The 16,641-nt window shown below is 39.5% G+C and overlaps 1 protein-coding gene across 11 annotated transcripts in view; it reads left to right on the plus strand.

The window, feature by feature from the left end:
- Positions 1–16,641, plus strand: part of ADAMTS6 (ADAM metallopeptidase with thrombospondin type 1 motif 6) — a 119,803-nt gene that overhangs the window by 16,091 nt on the left and 87,071 nt on the right. For 8 of the 11 annotated variants that reach the window (XM_083465195.1, XM_083465198.1, XM_083465197.1 and 5 more), the window contains 4 exons: positions 9,313–9,481; positions 11,606–11,823; positions 13,128–13,211; positions 13,811–13,956. In XM_083465195.1, coding sequence (XP_083321321.1) covers positions 9,313–9,481; positions 11,606–11,823; positions 13,128–13,211; positions 13,811–13,956 — 617 coding nt within the window. Of the gene's footprint in view, positions 1–3,771; positions 4,242–4,274; positions 4,801–9,312; positions 9,482–11,605; positions 11,824–13,127; positions 13,212–13,810; positions 13,957–16,641 lie in introns of those variants that run through there. The other 3 variants (XM_083465190.1, XM_083465199.1, XM_083465194.1) reach the window with 3 other exon arrangements.

Raw genomic sequence — 16,641 nt, forward strand, 5'->3', positions numbered from 1 at the left:
TTTAGTGTATCTTTCATCTTTGTTGGAAGCTGCGCAGAGTGGCTGCGGAAACCCAGCCAGATGGGCGGGGTACAAATAATAAATTATTATTATTATCATGCATTGGCATTGCACTCATTGCCCAGAGCAAAGCTGAAATAGGCACATAGTTTTGAGGCATTTCAGTTACACCACGCTTCTCAGTAACACCACTTCATTGGTTGCTGGTGTCACAGGGAATAGGCAAGCAGAGTGGTATCCAACGTAGCTGTTCCATTTACACAAGGTCTTCCCCTTGCACAACAGAACTTCCCCCTATCTCCTCCCCATATGCTCCCCATGCCCCCCCCATCTGCTCTGGAACATTGGAGAAAACCCCAGAACAGATGGCAAGGGATTTTCTGGCAATTCTGGGGGAAGAACAACATGAAGACTGCTGCTTCAATACTCTGAAAATGCAATAATCCCACAAACTCCAGGGAAAGCCATACCTTAGTGGTAGAGTATATGTTTTGTATACAGGAGGCCCCAGGTTCTAAACTCAGCATCTCCTGGTAGAACTGGGAGAGTCTTCTGTTTGTAATCCTGGAGAGCTACTACCAGTCAGTGCAGCAAAAATTGAACTAGATGGACTGACTCAGTATATGCCAAGTATCCTATGTTCCTATGAAATGCCTGCATTGGATGAGCAAAAAGCATACAATGTTGCAAATAAAACAAACAAAAACCTACAGTTGAAAATACCATTCAAAAAACAACAACTTCTAATTAGTGGACAGGAATTGTAACAACTGACCAGCGCAGGTACTGTAGTGGCTTTTTGATTATGTAATGATTATAATGTGAAATTGGTTTAACAGAAATAAAAGTATATTTTTTAGTGGGTGGGATAGTTTAAACTTCTCTTAAGAAAACACTAAGTACGTAAAAGTACAATTTTCTGATGTTAGCCCATCTGATTAATCAGTTGGAGAAAATCCTTTTGGTTGACAAATGTGAAGAATATGAAGGAAGCAGAACCATTGCAGTATCAATTGTGATAAATCATAGCAAAAGGTGTACAGTCCAAGCCTACACAGTACTTTTGTAAGCTGTCCAGCTGTTGATTGCATTCTGGGTTGTTTTAGCAGTAAGTCTTATATGGAAAAAGACGTGTACAGTTTTACTGTAATTCAAGCCTAAAAATAACTGTAGAGTAGTCGGTTACAAAATTATGAAAGAGCACACCATGTTTGGAAACTAACACACTATTCATTACTGTAGTAAATCTTAAAGTGTATCATCTATGATATGTGGAGATTGTTTCTCTATTCTACATAGAGACACCAGCCATAACTGGGTATCAGTTGCACTTAGGTGTCACAAGGTCTCATTAACTTTCTAGAAATAGGATTAGTGATTGGAATTCCTCGGTGTTGGAAATGGGCATGTGTCTATTGAATTGGCCCTTGTTTGCCTGCAAGGTCAGTCAGCAGGGACACAGCTTTCTTGAGCTTTCTCTATCACTACTCACAGGCAGGTAGTAACTCCTCACAACAGGATTAACAGACTGTGATTTACAGGTCCTTACAGAACTATGGAAAGACCAGGACCTGGATAATCTGTTATACTTAGGTTTGGAAGGGAAGAGGAGAAAGCAAAAAATAAGTCTGATCTTGTAGCCCAATTCTAAAGACTGCCAGTTCCAGAGAGCTCACACATTAGGCATATACAGTGGTGCCTCGCAAGACGAAAAGAATCCGTTCTGTGATTCTCTTCGTCTAGCGGTTTTTTCGTCTTGCGAAGCAAGCCCATTGACGGATTAGCGGATTAGCGCTATTAGCGGCTTTTAGCGGCTTATCTGCTGATCGGATCAGCTGATAAGCGGCTTAGCGGCTTAGAAAAAGGGGGGAGGGGAAAAAACCAGCAGGAACTCGCAAGACATTGTCATCTTGCGAAGCAAGCCCATAGGAGATTCGTTTTGCGAAGCACCTCCAAAACGGAAAACTCTTTCATCTAGCGAGTTTTTCGTCTTGCGAGGCATTCGTCTTGCGGGGCACCACTGTACAGTAGACGCTCGGGTTGCGAACGTGATCCGTGTGGGATGCACGTCCGCAACCCGCAGTGTCGTGCCTGCGCAGGTTGCGATTCGGGGCTTCTGCAAATGCGCAGGTTGCGATTTAGCGCTTCTGTGCACGCGCGACCGCTGAAACCCGGAAGCAACCTGTTCCAGTACTTCCGGGTTTCGGCGGTCTGTAACCCGAAAAAACGCAACCTGAAGTGTCTGTAACCCAAGGTATTACTGTACTAGGCAAGCGAAATGGTACACTGTTTCTTTTGAAGAACTGAGGGCCCATTCAGACTTCTGCTTGTCCCACCACTTTCCCCCAGGAGTACATGATCTTTACCACTGAATTGGAGCCTAATAAATTATTATTATTATTAATAAATAATTATTATTCAGGAAGAGGGCCTTCTCGGTAGTGGCGCCTGCCCTGTGGAATGCCCTCCCATCAGATGCCAGGGAAATAAACAACTATCCGACTTTTAGAAGACACCTGAAGGCAGCCCTGTTTAGGGAAGTTTTTAATGTTTGAAGTTTTATTCTGTTTTTAATGTTCTGTTGAAAGACGTCCAGAGTGGCTAGGTAAACCCATCCAGAGGGGTTGGGTAGAAATAATAAATTATTATTATTATTGGTGCTGGAGGAGCCAGCTCAGAAACTGGCTTAAGCTGAAGTGATTCCCCAGAAAGAGGCTCTTTGCTGACAGGAGGGACCAGCTCTGGTAGCATCTCTTTAGGACAGTGGTGGCCAAACTTGGCCCTCCAGCTCTTTTGGGACTACAGTTCCCATCATCACTAACCACTGGTCCTGTTGGCTAGGGATTATGGGAGTTGTAGTCCTAAAACAGCTGGAGGGCCGAGTTTGGCCACCACTGCTTTAGGAGGTGCCTGACTAGAGTTGTCCTATGTCATAGGGGTAGGGCACCTCTTTGATAGCCTGCTTGAACCTTCATCTCCTGACTCTCTTGCTCACTGGTGTCAAGGATGAAGAACAATAGGCTTCCTCCCGGGGAGTACTAAAACAGGGCTGAATAAAGCTTTCACAGCTCTTCCTACCTATACATCTTCATTTTGGACCTTAGGTATTTTTCTGTAACCAATTATCATTTTAAAACAGTGCTACTGGTTACTCTTAGATTCTCATTCCTTTCATTTATTTTGGCTGATTGTGAACATCCCGACTTTGGTTATTAATATTGTCATGTCTCTTGAGGTACGAGAGATGAATTAAAATGATTGTTTGGTAAAACTGGTGCAGTGAGATGCTGAAATTCATACATTAGTTCAGATTTCGTTGTGTTCCTAGCCACAGACAGTCCTGGTGTGCTTAATTTCAGCGGTTAATACTGTGAGATAGAGTATAACTGGCCTCTTGTCTCACTAGTGTGTGCATGCATGAAACAAGGGAGCAAGTGGCTAGAAAAACAAAAAACAAATAGTACATTTTTATCCATTAGCATCCCTAGGGGAAAGTATGCTCACACAATCCTTTGTCACCCAAAAATATCACAGGGGCTAAGTAAAATTGCCACTTCTGAAGACCAGAAGCATTCAGCTTGAGGTAGACCTTCCTGAACTGGGGTACATGGGCTCTCTCTGCATCCTTTTTGTTAAAAAACAAATGAACTACCCTATATATCTCTTCATATATATTTATAAACATTCCCTGAGAACTCCACATAATGTAAAAACATGAGAGCTGCCTTTGAGGCAATAACTGCCAGTCCTTCATCCTGCATACTGTGGGTGCTTCAAGCAGGTGGGGGGATGGGCGAGAATTTAAAACCTGCTAACTGTCATATTGTGAGGATAATATTAATCCTTGGAATTCATTTACTGAACTCCCCACCATTGCTACTAAAATTACTTTTGGCACTTGAAAAGTTGGGGCGAGGAACCTAAACATTAAGAGGCTATTTTACTTTTCAAAGGGAAAAGGGTATAAAGGAGAAAATCTATAATGGCTCTTAACAAATGAGAAAAGTGCAATGTTTCACCAAAAGAAGACTAAGCTAACGTCATTTTGCCCCTCATCCACCCCCATCCTCCAACACGTGGAAGCAGGTTTATGCTGTGGAAACTAGGAATTACAGTTTGAATGACCAACTTTAGAAATTTTTTATTTTATTGGTAGGCTGTTCTAGAATATTAACTACACATAATGGAGGCTTCAAGAAGCTGTCAGAGAATTGTCTGGAAAGAGAATGTGGAGGCCATTGGTTAGTACATATATGTAATAGATGAAGTCACTTTTAAAAGTCAGTAGTTAGCAAAGAATAGTACCTTCTCATGACATGAAGTGCATAGGAAAAAGGGAGTTGTCGTTCCAGATGCCTATTAAAAATGGTACAAGTTTTTGGTTTTTTTAGGCTAGGCCTATGTCTAGCATAAGGGTGAGATGAATAACAGTAAAATCCTATATATGTTTCCACAGAACTAACTCCTATGTAGGTGTGCATAGGATTGTAAACCTAAACCTTATTTTTTCACTCTGTGAACCGAAACCTGTATTTGTGTTAAATAACATCTCACCATAGTGAGAGAACAGTTGGAATGTGAGAGGAATTGTATATTCTCCACTCATAAGGCGGCATAGGCAAATAGTGTTTTTTAAAAAAAAAGTCTGCATGGTACTACTGATAAAGTTATAAAGAATGCAAGTAGGACATGGAAAATGTCATTTTATTTATTACTGAAGATATTTTAGGTAATAGCAACGTAGAGCTGGATGTCTCTCAGGAGTTTGTCCGCATTCACTTATTAAGGTCTTTGTTTAAGGTATTTGTATACTGCTTATCAAATAGACTTCCCAAAATAGTTTATGTAAGATCGTTACAAAAATAAGCACTGTTTTTTAAAAGAAAAGTTACAATAAAATGTTTGAGCATTTCTTGACTTTTAATATCAACATTGCACTGCTCAGTGGTTTTCTTATAGTATTTGGATTCTGGCTTTTTATTGTCATTTCTACATTTTAGCTTTGTTATTTTATGGTTTTTTTACTTTGTAAAACTTTTTTATATTAAGCAGTTGATAGATTGATTAAATCAATAAGGAATAATTGATTTAAATCAATAAGGAATAAAGATAACTGTTTGTTAGAAGAAGTTGTAATTGCTTCTACTCCACTCCTCTGAAGGGCAAAATAGTTCTGCAGAGACCCATCCCTGTGGTGACACTGGGAGGAGAGGTGCCACCACTGGGATGGTGGGAACTCACCAGTTTGTTTCTTCTCCATTCCCCTTTGCAATAGTAGTAGTAATAGTAATAATAGTAATGATGATGATACCACAATAACTGCATTTAGAGGCATGGAAGAGAATTTTAAAAGTTTGTAGCATTCAAACATGTGAAAAAGGTGAATTTTCAAAGCTGCCATCCTTTGAAGTAAGTTCTATTGAAATACTGTATTGGCCCGAATGGAAACCACACTTTCCCCCCAAATTCCGACTGGAAAGTAAAAGTGCGGCTTATATTCGGAACTGAGCACTGTACAACCGCCTCCCGACACTACTACCCTGAACGGTAGATTCCCCAAGATGGCGCTCAGTTTTGAGCACACTGGCTCTCGCTTTCGAGCATGCTGCACACCCGCCTCCCAGCACTACTGCCCTGGGCAGGGGGCAGTCAGTTCTGGCTTGGGGAGGGAGTGCTGGGAGGTGGGCGCGCTTCGAAGCGAGCACTGGTGCCAGCCACCCCCGTGCCCCCTGTTCAGGGCGGTAGTGCCGGGAGGCGGGCAGCAACTGCAAATAAGCCTTGAATTTTAAAAGTGTGGCTTATTTGCGGATGTGTCTTATATGCGGATCAATACGGTAAGTGGAATTTTACATTGTAGTAAATTATTTAACAATTGCAGTTAATTTTTAAAAGGCTTGACAAATTTGATGACTATGCTTGTTGCCACTTTTGATCTCAAAAGAAGAAAAGTGTTTGGAAAACCAGAATCAAATAATATGTTCTGCTTCCTATAGGCTACTAAGCTAGCAAATGAATGTAGGATCAAGCAAATAATCCATTCAGAATTTTATACTTGTTTGCTAGAAGCAAAATTAGATCTTATAATGTTTTTCTCTACTAATAGTGTTGATTTTAATGGTCAATATATAGACAGGAAATATTAGATTAAGCAGGGAGGCTAGACACAACCTGACATATTTTAATAAGTCGGGGGTGGAAAGACCTTTAAGCTCTGGACTTCATTTTACCTTCCACCACAAGCTAGGATAATCAGCATTCTCAGAGGTTTAGTTAACATAGTCCCTCATTCACAGATGAGGGTTGTTTATTGGAGCCCAACTCTTTTACTTCTTTGATGGGAAATCCTTTTGAACTTCTGGCCATCTGCCACCTTCAATAGTTTTAATACAGTGTTGTTATCCCTTCCTTTAGCTCAGGGGTTCCCAGACTGGTATGTGAGCTTTATTCAGGTGGCCCATGGCGTGTCTGTAAAAATAAGATTAAAAAATCATACAGCCTGTAGCACAGCACATTACAATTTCTACAACAGGCAGAAAAATCATTAACTGGTCCACCAAAAGCCTCGGCTATTTTCAAGTGTTCCATGGGAGGGTGAGGGTGAGGAATTTGGGAACTATTGCTTTAGCTAAAGAAGTTTCATTGCACCAGACTAACCTTCCAGTCACCTGCAATTTTTCCTGGTAGGCAGTTACACAAAGTATTATCTGCAGTTGCACACATTACTACAGTAGCTGCAGAAGTCATGAACTTATCATGGGACTTTTCTGTTATTTATGCCATCTGCGACTGTCTGTGAATAGAACATAGTGGGATGGCACTGGCGCTACTTCTTTACCACATATATGGGAATCTACTGTTCATGGGCAAGTCAAAAACACTCATGTTGTAGATTTATCCAGAAGATCCTGCCTGTGATAGACTGTGATAGTACATTCCCATATGTCTGATTGCGTTGAATATCCATTCAAAGAACCACAGATTACAGGTAAACAGCTTTGTTTACTGCAAAATAGCAAGTCTCTCTTGGTATTATTGCAAGTTTAGATTAATTATGAGTTTACTGTGGAAACTGTGTGGGAGTTCTTCCTGCATTTTGATGATCTGCTAATCTGCTCAGAGTTGGTGGCTCGTATTTAAAATGTTTTTATGAGCAATATAAATAGCATGAATACATTTTATTGGTCTTTGCTTACATGAAGGTCGTGTGTAGTGTTAGGTTTCAGCATCTGGATAAAAACAGAATATTTCAATAATAATTGCTTTGACTCAATCTTGTAATTTAAAATGTATTTTTTAGTGCATAATGTGATATTAACCATTTGTATTACAATATGTGCCACTACAACATCTGTGTGTCATTGGTTGAAGTTTTACTCCGAATGGTTTGACTGGAACAATTTTGTTTGGGTGTAATTGTTATGAGTATAACTATATTCAAGCATGACTTTTTGTTTTTATAATTTTACATAATTTGCACTGAGACTTCTTGCTTTGTCACCACAACTATATAAATCTAGATGAATATATTTATTGAGAGCAGCTTTAAATGTTAATTACATATGTTAGAACAGCAATGTTATTATTTCCTGCATGTTTTCCCAAGGAGGTGTGCACAACATGTCTCCATGTAAGGATATTATTTAGAGAAATGTGTGAGGGTTTACTCTTAATCTTAATTGTATACACATAGGGTTGGATCCAAACATAGACATGCTTAGTTTAGATCCTCTGAAATCAATTAGGACTAAGTACCACCAATTTCGGGACGCAGGTGGTGCTGTGGGTTAAACAACAGAGCCTAGGACTTGCCGATCAAAAGGTCAGCGGTTCGAATCCCTGCGACGGAGTGAGCTCCCGTTGCTCGGTCCCTGCTCCTGCCAACCTAGCAGTTCGAAAGCACGTCAAAGTGCAAGTAGATAAATAGGCACCGCTCCGGCGGGAAGGCAAACGGAATGCATTGCCCACTGCTGCCACCACTATTGCAGTATCAGCAATGGCCGTGGAGAACTCCTTGGAGGCCAGATCCGCTGCCTCAGCATCAGCCCCTAAAATCTTGCCTCTACTGTGGCCTCTTGGGACGTGGGTGGCACTGTGGGTTAAACCACAGAGCCTAGGACTTGCTGATCAGAAGGTCGGAGGTTCGAATCCCCGCGACAGGGTGAGCTCCCGTTGCTCAGTCCCTGCTCCTGCCAACCTAGCAGTTCGAAAGCACGTCAAAGTGCAAGTAGATAAATAGGTACCGCTCCGGCGGGAAAGTAAACGGCGTTTCCATGCGCTGCTCTGGTTCACCCGAAGCGGCTTAGTCATGCTGGCCACATGACCCGGAAGCTGTACGCCGGCTCTCTCGGCCAATAAAGCGAGATGAGCGCCGCAACCCCAGAGTCGGCCACGACTGGACCTAATGGTCAAGGGTCCCTTTACCTTTACCATCAATTTCAGAGGATCTGTGCTAAGCATGACTAAGTCTGGGCCTACTCACAAATCCAGGAAACACAGCATGCAGAAAAAACTTAACACTTGGCTGAGATCAGTAAGGCAAACCATTGCATCTGAAGTTCTTCTGGCTTGTGCTGGCAGGGGCAGAGGTTGGGAGCCATTATTTTTTCTTCTGCTCTGCCAGCACCAGGCTAGTACAGCTGTGAATACCACACTCCTCTCAAGACAATTCAGTGCATCCATAGTGCACCCACCCTGTAATGTGTCATTTTGGGGTGCTGTGCTGGCTATTATTGGTAGGAAAACTACTGGTGGTAGTGTTCCATCTGCTGCACTTTCCAATGCTGCAGTAGGAGCTTCCTGTAAATGGAGGCCAGCACACAGGCATGTCCACTTTATCCTAACTTCATCACCAACCGTTGAGGTAGAATTGCACTCTTTCTTATTTTTGCATATTATTAACACCTGTAGCTTCAGTATTATATGAATGATAGCCAGCTAAACTAATCATACAGTACATCCGCTGAAATAAATGGAGTTAATTAGCTGAAGTTCACTGATTTCAGCGGCCTATTCTGGGTACAAATTAGTTGGATATCGTTAATATTTTTTTTATACTGTGTTTTGGAAAGAGACTGAAATTAGTAGAATCAAATTCATTGAGAGATGGACTGAAGTGTACATTGTGCAAGCTATAATTGAATTCCTGCATATGAATAGGACTTGTTAATCCCTAAAAGGTAAAGGTAAAGGACCCCTGACAGTTAAGTTCAGTCGCGAACTGCAAATTAAATATTTTCTACAGAAACAGCTTTGGCTTTGTATTTTTTGATGCCGGATAACTTATATACATTATTTTTTCTTCCTTCTATTAAGCACGGTGTTATTGCTACAGAAGATGAAGAGTATTTTATTGAGCCTCTAAGAAATGTATCCGAAAAGTCTAATCATTTTAGTTACGAAAGTGGTCATCCTCATGTTATTTACAAAAAGTCTGCAATATACCACCGACTCTTCTATGATTATACTCATTGTGGTCTCTCAGGTAAATAAATTACAATGACAGTAATGGGTTCATTCCCTTTCTTTGATAAAATATCAAGACAATTTCTATTTTCTTTCAAAGGAACCATCTATCTTTGGCATGTATGATTTTATATTATTTTTCCTGGCTAAGATCTAGAACATAATGGGTTTTATGCAATGCTGCACCTGTGGGCTCCTGCCAGTGCAATGGAATTTTGTTTCCTCTCCCAACCCGAACCCCCAAGCCGATTTTGAGGGTGCAGGGTAGGGGCTGGAGGGGACAGGGTAGGAAGAGGAAGTTCCTTGAATCAGTGGAGCTGCAGTGTTGCATGAGATCCAGTGCCTTTGAGGCAAAGACTGAGAATAATCCACTGTAAGGCTCGCCAACTCTTTTGGGTTCACGGGCACATTTTCAAACTGAAGATACTGTTCTGGGCACCACACGTACCCTACAACTAAGTACACATTGCAACCTGGCCAATTAGCTACTACAGAATGCTTTTTTCAAGCTTAATTGTAGTGGGGGAGGGGACCCTGCAAATGCTGTGGAAGGGCTCATTGGGGACATGTATGCCTGTGAGCACCATGTTGGTGATCCCTGCTGTACTGCATGTGCGACTGCTACCAATTTGGCATCCTAGAGAGCCTTTAATAATAAGGCCCAGCCTTTTTCTGCCCCTTATTATTCCTAGAGCATTTCTTCCTACCATTTGCTTCTTGTGTGATGTTGGCTAATGCTTAGAGATATGGCTGCCTCTCTTGGACTTTTTTCTTAATTCTGCTGCAGTAATGCCACTGATTGCTGCTGCCGTGGTATGGGGGATGAAACTTGCTCCAAGCAACAGAGTAAATGGAAGAGGTGACCCATTGTGCCAGCCATGAAAACAATGTTCCTTACCTGAATGCTACACTGCCTTTACACCATAGAATATAGTTCTTAAAATAACATTTCCTGATGCCTTTACTGATAGTGTAATTGTTTCCAAATATTTTTCATCTAATCATAAGAGCTTAAAATATATCAAAATATATAGGAAATTCCTCACTAGTATAATATTTGTCACAAGAAGATTCAAGGTATTCCTGTTTCACTGTAAATAATAGTTAAACAATTTAATTATGAATAAATGCTGGAGTCATTTTGTAACTGGTGTAAAAACAGTTGGTCATTTCAGTGTGTCAGATCCAGAGAAGCACAAGTAGAAAGGGGGACAGTCACAAATCTGGTTTTGCCAGATTTTGAGCATTCCCCAATCAAGAGATATTTTTTAGGGAGATTGGGAGGGGCAAGGAATCACACACACCCCAACTTTTACTTGTGTTTCTCCAGATATGGTGCAATAAAAGTTATTTCACTACTGATGCTCTTACAAAATAATCAGGGTGCAGTGGGGGTAAGGCCCTATAATAAATAAATTACAAATAAGTTAATATTATAAATGCACTATTTTATGTATACTAATTTTTGCATTCACGTTTGTGTTTTTATTTCTGGTTCAAATTTGAGGAGGCATGAAATAATAAACTTACAGTTTAGTTGAAGTATAAACCGTATTCATAGCAGAATATTTGAGCCCATGTGAAACTTTGGGCATACTTATAAGATCAAATTAGACTTTTCTCCTTCTTTTCTTCTACTATGGCTCTACTTTTTATTCACCTTGAAGCAAGAACCTATTTGTATCCTGCTTTGTGATTGGTTAGAAATATATTCAAAATTTCAGTCAATCTCATATTCTGGTCTGCAAAATTTGGACTTCCATACACTGATTGCTCAGACTCTGAACACATGTTTAACCATGTGTAAGTCCTGCAATTCATTGTGGACATCTATCACATTGGTGAGTGATAAATAAATTTGTATGTTCATGCAATCTTCCTCACTTTTAGTAGAAGCGATATGTGACAATGTAAAAGAGAATATCCGAAAAGGCTTAGTGCAAATATAGCTTTTAATATTGAAGCAGGCTGTCTGATATTTTCTAAGGAAAAATTAAGATGTATAATGTTTATTAAAGGATAGTGCTCACATTACAACAAAAACTCTTCAAGAATTTTGAAGAAACTATAAATACAAAACAGATGTACATGAAGATGTTAATATAGCAATCCACTTGATGTCACTAATTGTTTTGATTCCTAGAAGACCTCACAGGAAGCAGTAAACCTTGGTGGTTGAACAATACCCTTGCTTTTCCAACTTTACTTCCAATTAATCACACATTAAGTAGTCACCATCGACTGAAGAGATCAATAAGCACTGAACGTTTTGTGGAGACGTTGGTAGTAGCAGACAAAATGATGGTGGGATACCATGGTCGCAAAGATATTGAACATTACATTTTGAGTGTCATGAATATTGTAAGTTTGATCCCTCTACATGTTGATACAACTCATTTTAATATTGAGGGCATTGTTGATGTTAATTTCAAACCTAAGAATGTGTTTGTACCAGCTGTGTTTTCCAAGTTAATGACTGGGAAGTGTACTACTCACTTCTCTTGCAATGTTTCTAGTAAGGTGTGGAGTGACTTTGCATTAGGAACCGTGTCCCCAACAAGCTTTTTCTTAGAAATGGCTCATACAGGTGCTTGCTATCAAGTAAATTCACTTGCAGGTAGGCACCCAAGCTAGCAAGTTCAAGTGGTAAAATGCAAGCTGCTTCTGCTTCCGTGTTTCACTCTGGGGGTGGGTGGTGGGAACTAATGATTTTCCTTTGTTGGAGCTAGGGTAGCTCAAAATAGGGTATTGGTGCTGCTGTGAGGAGGTTGAGGGGGAGGCTGAGCATTCAGGTGCACAATATAAAGAACATTTGAAGCAATGCTCAGATTCCTAATTTCACGTGTATCTGATTTGGGTGAAATGGTATTTGGGGCAGGGAGTCTATGTAGCTAGATGCTAGCATAGCTTTTATAGTGCTTCTGTGTGTGCCACAGAAGCTGCAGTGTGGGTAATAAGATTCTGCTGTTAGTTTTAAGGTAGGACTTTTGTACTACAATTTTTCAATCATATAAAAACTAGTTTCCAGCACTCTATCATATTTTAATCCAGTCATGTGATTATCCACTGAGGTGATAAACCTGTGGACTGTACTACGGTACTTCAGCTTATTGTTATGTACTCATAGGACTGAATGTACTTCCACATACATAAAAAATACAGCAAATAGAATACTAGCATGTCAATGAGAAGAAAGAACCCAGGGTCAGAGTCTAAGGAATGGTTTGGGGCAAGGAGCAGGTTAGGCTTCCACATCAACAATGTTCATAAGTGTATCCCTTTACAAATTCTCCTCTAGAAGTGGATAGTTGCCTTAATTCTTATTAGGAAAAGTAATTAATTGCACTTGGAAACAGAAGAATGCAATATATTGACCCTTTTGAGCCCATATACTATTATAAAAACAGGCATTTGGCTAGCATTGACTTAACAAGTTCGCAGAACATTTTTACTGGGTATGGAATTGGGCTTGCTACAGGAATGGTTATGATAAGGGTGGGGTAGTAGTGAGTAAGAGTTGGAAAAATTCTCTATACCCTTTTCTCTTGCTTGTCAGACTTGATGTAACTTAGGTAGTACTGTTAATAATCTGCACTGGTTAATAATAAACATTTGTAGAATTTTTTTGTCTGACTTTATGTCTTTTCTTATTTTCTGGAGGTCAGGTTGCCAAACTTTACCGTGATTCCAGCCTAGGAAACGTTGTGAATATTATTGTGACTCGTTTAATTGTTCTTACAGAAGATCAGGTAAGAATGAGTTCTGATATAAATATCAGTCCCCTAAAATATAAATCACACAATCAAAGTATAATAATATTATGTACCTAATAATTGTTTAGAAAAACAGTATTTAATAATCAAACCTCATTGCAAACATTTTATGATCTTAAAATTAGAAATTAAATGGTATTATATTATAAATGTTTTTCAAGATTTTTACTTTGATTTAATGAAAATGTGTGACATACATGGGATATTTGGATGCTAGAAAATTTTCACAGCTTGTTTTTTTGTTTTTGTTTTTGGAAAGTGTAAGGGCTGCCTCCAATATTTAAATATATTTTCACACATGAAACTAATCTGTCTGTGGGGAAAAGGTAACATTTGAAACTAATCTGTAATATTACTTTTAACAAAACGATTATTGAAGTTTAAATTAAATCTATGAGATCTATATGCACAAAACAATTTGTAGGCCAGATTTAACACAGATGAAAATTGGCAAGAAGAAATTATTCCTAGAAATCACTGCTTCTAATTATAGATCAGATTTAGACTTCAGAAGTCTTAACCACTGACCCTAGTAATTTGTTTGGAACATTTCTGGTATGCATGTTGTATTGCAGCCAAACTTGGAGATAAATCACCATGCAGACAAGTCCCTTGATAGCTTCTGTAAGTGGCAGAAATCCATTCTCTCTCACCAAAGTGATGGAAACACCATTCCAGAAAATGGAATTGCCCACCATGATAATGCGGTCCTTATTACTAGGTATGGTTTGTTGAAATTATCTCATTTTTTCTCTTTTCTGTTTCTCATTTGTTTGTTTTCACACAAAGAAGCTAGAGTTGAATTTGTAGTAATGATGTGCAGGATAAAAAATATTGCTTGTGTTTCATATTGCAATAAAACACTTAGTAGTTCAAACTACTATTTTCCATTCAAAAGTGGAAAATGACTATTCAAAGCTTACATGAAATTAATAGATGTGACTGTCTGTGGGATGAATACAGACTTTGCCTCCCAGGAACGGAAAGTTTTGTTTTGTCCATGAAAGGTTTTTGATCCAATAGAGGGATTCCATGACTGATTTCTCCTCCTACTGCAGCCCACTTCTGCTCGCTGAAAATGTGCTCCAAAAGGCAGGGGGTGGGCATCTGGAACAGCTGGGGAAGTGGCACTGGGGTCATCATGAAGAAGGCGAAATCAGCAAAAGGCATCTCCCCACCTCCTTTCTACCAGTGGGAGCATCTCCTGAGTAGAACCCTGCTCAGGAGATGGTCCCACTGGCAGTATCAAAGCCAGGATCCAACATTATATGTTTAGCACTTTGAGAATTGACCAAACCAACTTTCAAATAAAGGATTTCAAAATAAGGTAGAAAAGCCTGTAGAAAGTAGAAATATTACTTGCCATACCATTATTGTCCTTAAAGTTTAAAACCCCAATATTATGGAAGATACTCAAATGACAGAGATTAGTGATATTTCATTTATAGTTTTTGAATAACATTTGGAGCCCCATTCTTTATGTGGGGCAAAGGTTCCAATTCTGGTCAAGGTCATAATAAAGTGCACATTTTCTTTTGTGTTTTACCACAACCCCTGGATTGGTGCAGGAACAGGCATCACCCTATAGAAGCATTGATTATGTTCCTTCAGATAAACCAACAGTACGGTATTTCACTTATCTGTGTGACTGAAGGCTGCAATTACTAGGGAAACATCCCATTGAATTCAGTGAGACTTCTTTTTGAATAACAAATGCACAGAGATAATTTAACCTGGGTGGTATCTGACTAAGTAATGTTCAAGAGTGGACCCACTGTCACCAATGGACTTAAGTTAGTCACAAGTAACTTTATTGCTTTCAGTGGTTCTGTTGGTATGCTTTAGTCAGATACCACCCATATGTTTATCCATGAAGTAGACTTATTAGTGATGTACACAATGAAAGGTTCCTGCTGTTGGTATACTTTATGACATTCTAAAAAATTGAAATGAAGTAATTTCATTAGATTTTTTTTCGAGATAATTTTCTGTTTGTTGTTCATCCAAACTAATGCCATAATATTTTATTTTATAACCATCAGAGCTTTTGCTTTCCTTTCCTGGTAACTACTAATTTCTGAATTACAAAAGAAGACTGACTTAATGCACAGTTTTTGTTTTACTCTTTAGGATGTTAATATTCTTTTGTTGAACCTAATTTGTTGTTTGGAAATTATATTCTGGCCTGTATTTGGTGTTAAGGGGAAGAAATGGAAATGCTATACAGAAATCCATCTGTCATGTATGATTTAGTTGAGATTCTTGCACTGCAGGTGGTTGGACTTGATGACCTCTGGGGTCTCTTCCAACTCTACAATTCTATGATAAGTAACTCCCATTTAGTTTAGTGGAACTTCCTGATAAGTGCATGTATGATTGCAGTCTCAGTAGGCTTATAAGAAGTGCTAGAAATAGATCTGTGCATGTAATGACAGGTAGAAGTGATAACTGGGAGGTGGGGAAGCTGACAGTAAGGAAGAGATCAGGGTAGTGTAAAGTGATATATACTGGAACAAAAAAATAAATCCAAACTTAATAATAAGAATAAGAATAAGCAGTTCACATGTATACTGAAGTATCTGAACACAAGAGATAGTAAGGCCATGGGGAGGCGATTAGCACAATTTAGTAATCAACTCAATGTGCAGCAGAGATAATTATGAGAGGGACTGAAAATGAAGCAGCCACTATAGTGAATTTATAGAAATCTATAATGTGGCTGCATTTGGAATACAGTGGTACCTCGGGTTAAGTACTTTATTCGTTCTGGAGGTCCATTCTTAACCTGAAACTGTTCTTAACCTGAAGCACCACTTTAGCTAATAGGGCCTCCTGCTGCCGCCGGAGCACGATTTCTGTTTTCATCCTGAAGCAAAGTTCTTAACCCGAGGTACTATTTCTGGGTTAGTGGAGTGTGTAACCTGAAGCATCTGTAACCTGAAGCGCATGTAACCCGAGGTACCACTGTACTCTGTGTGGTGCTAGTCACCTCATCTTAAAAAGGATATTGTAGATACAGAAAATTGCATCTTCATATAATGCATAATTATAGAATTTGCTGTCACAAGATTTGGTGATGGCCTGTAAGCCTTGAAAGGGATTAGATAAATTCATGGTCAGCAGGTGCATCAGTATCTGTTAGCTATGATTGCTAAATAGTTCTGGGTTCAGAGGCCTCGTGGCACAATGGTGTGTTTGTGTGTTTAATGATGCAGGAGAACTTTTGCATTCATGAACTCTCTGGTGCTTCCTCGAGAGTCTAGCTAACTATTGTTGGAAATAGGGTGGATTATGTGGATCTTTGGTGTGAGCCAGCAGAGCTCCCCTTATGTTCCTGTTCCCTTCCCCCATTATATTTGTATCTCGCCCTTTCACCAAGGAACTCAGTTGCATAAATGAGAGTGAT

This window comes from Podarcis liolepis, assembly GCF_965112155.1.
Source record: "Podarcis liolepis genome assembly, chromosome: 11".
NCBI lineage: Eukaryota > Metazoa > Chordata > Lepidosauria > Squamata > Lacertidae > Podarcis > Podarcis liolepis.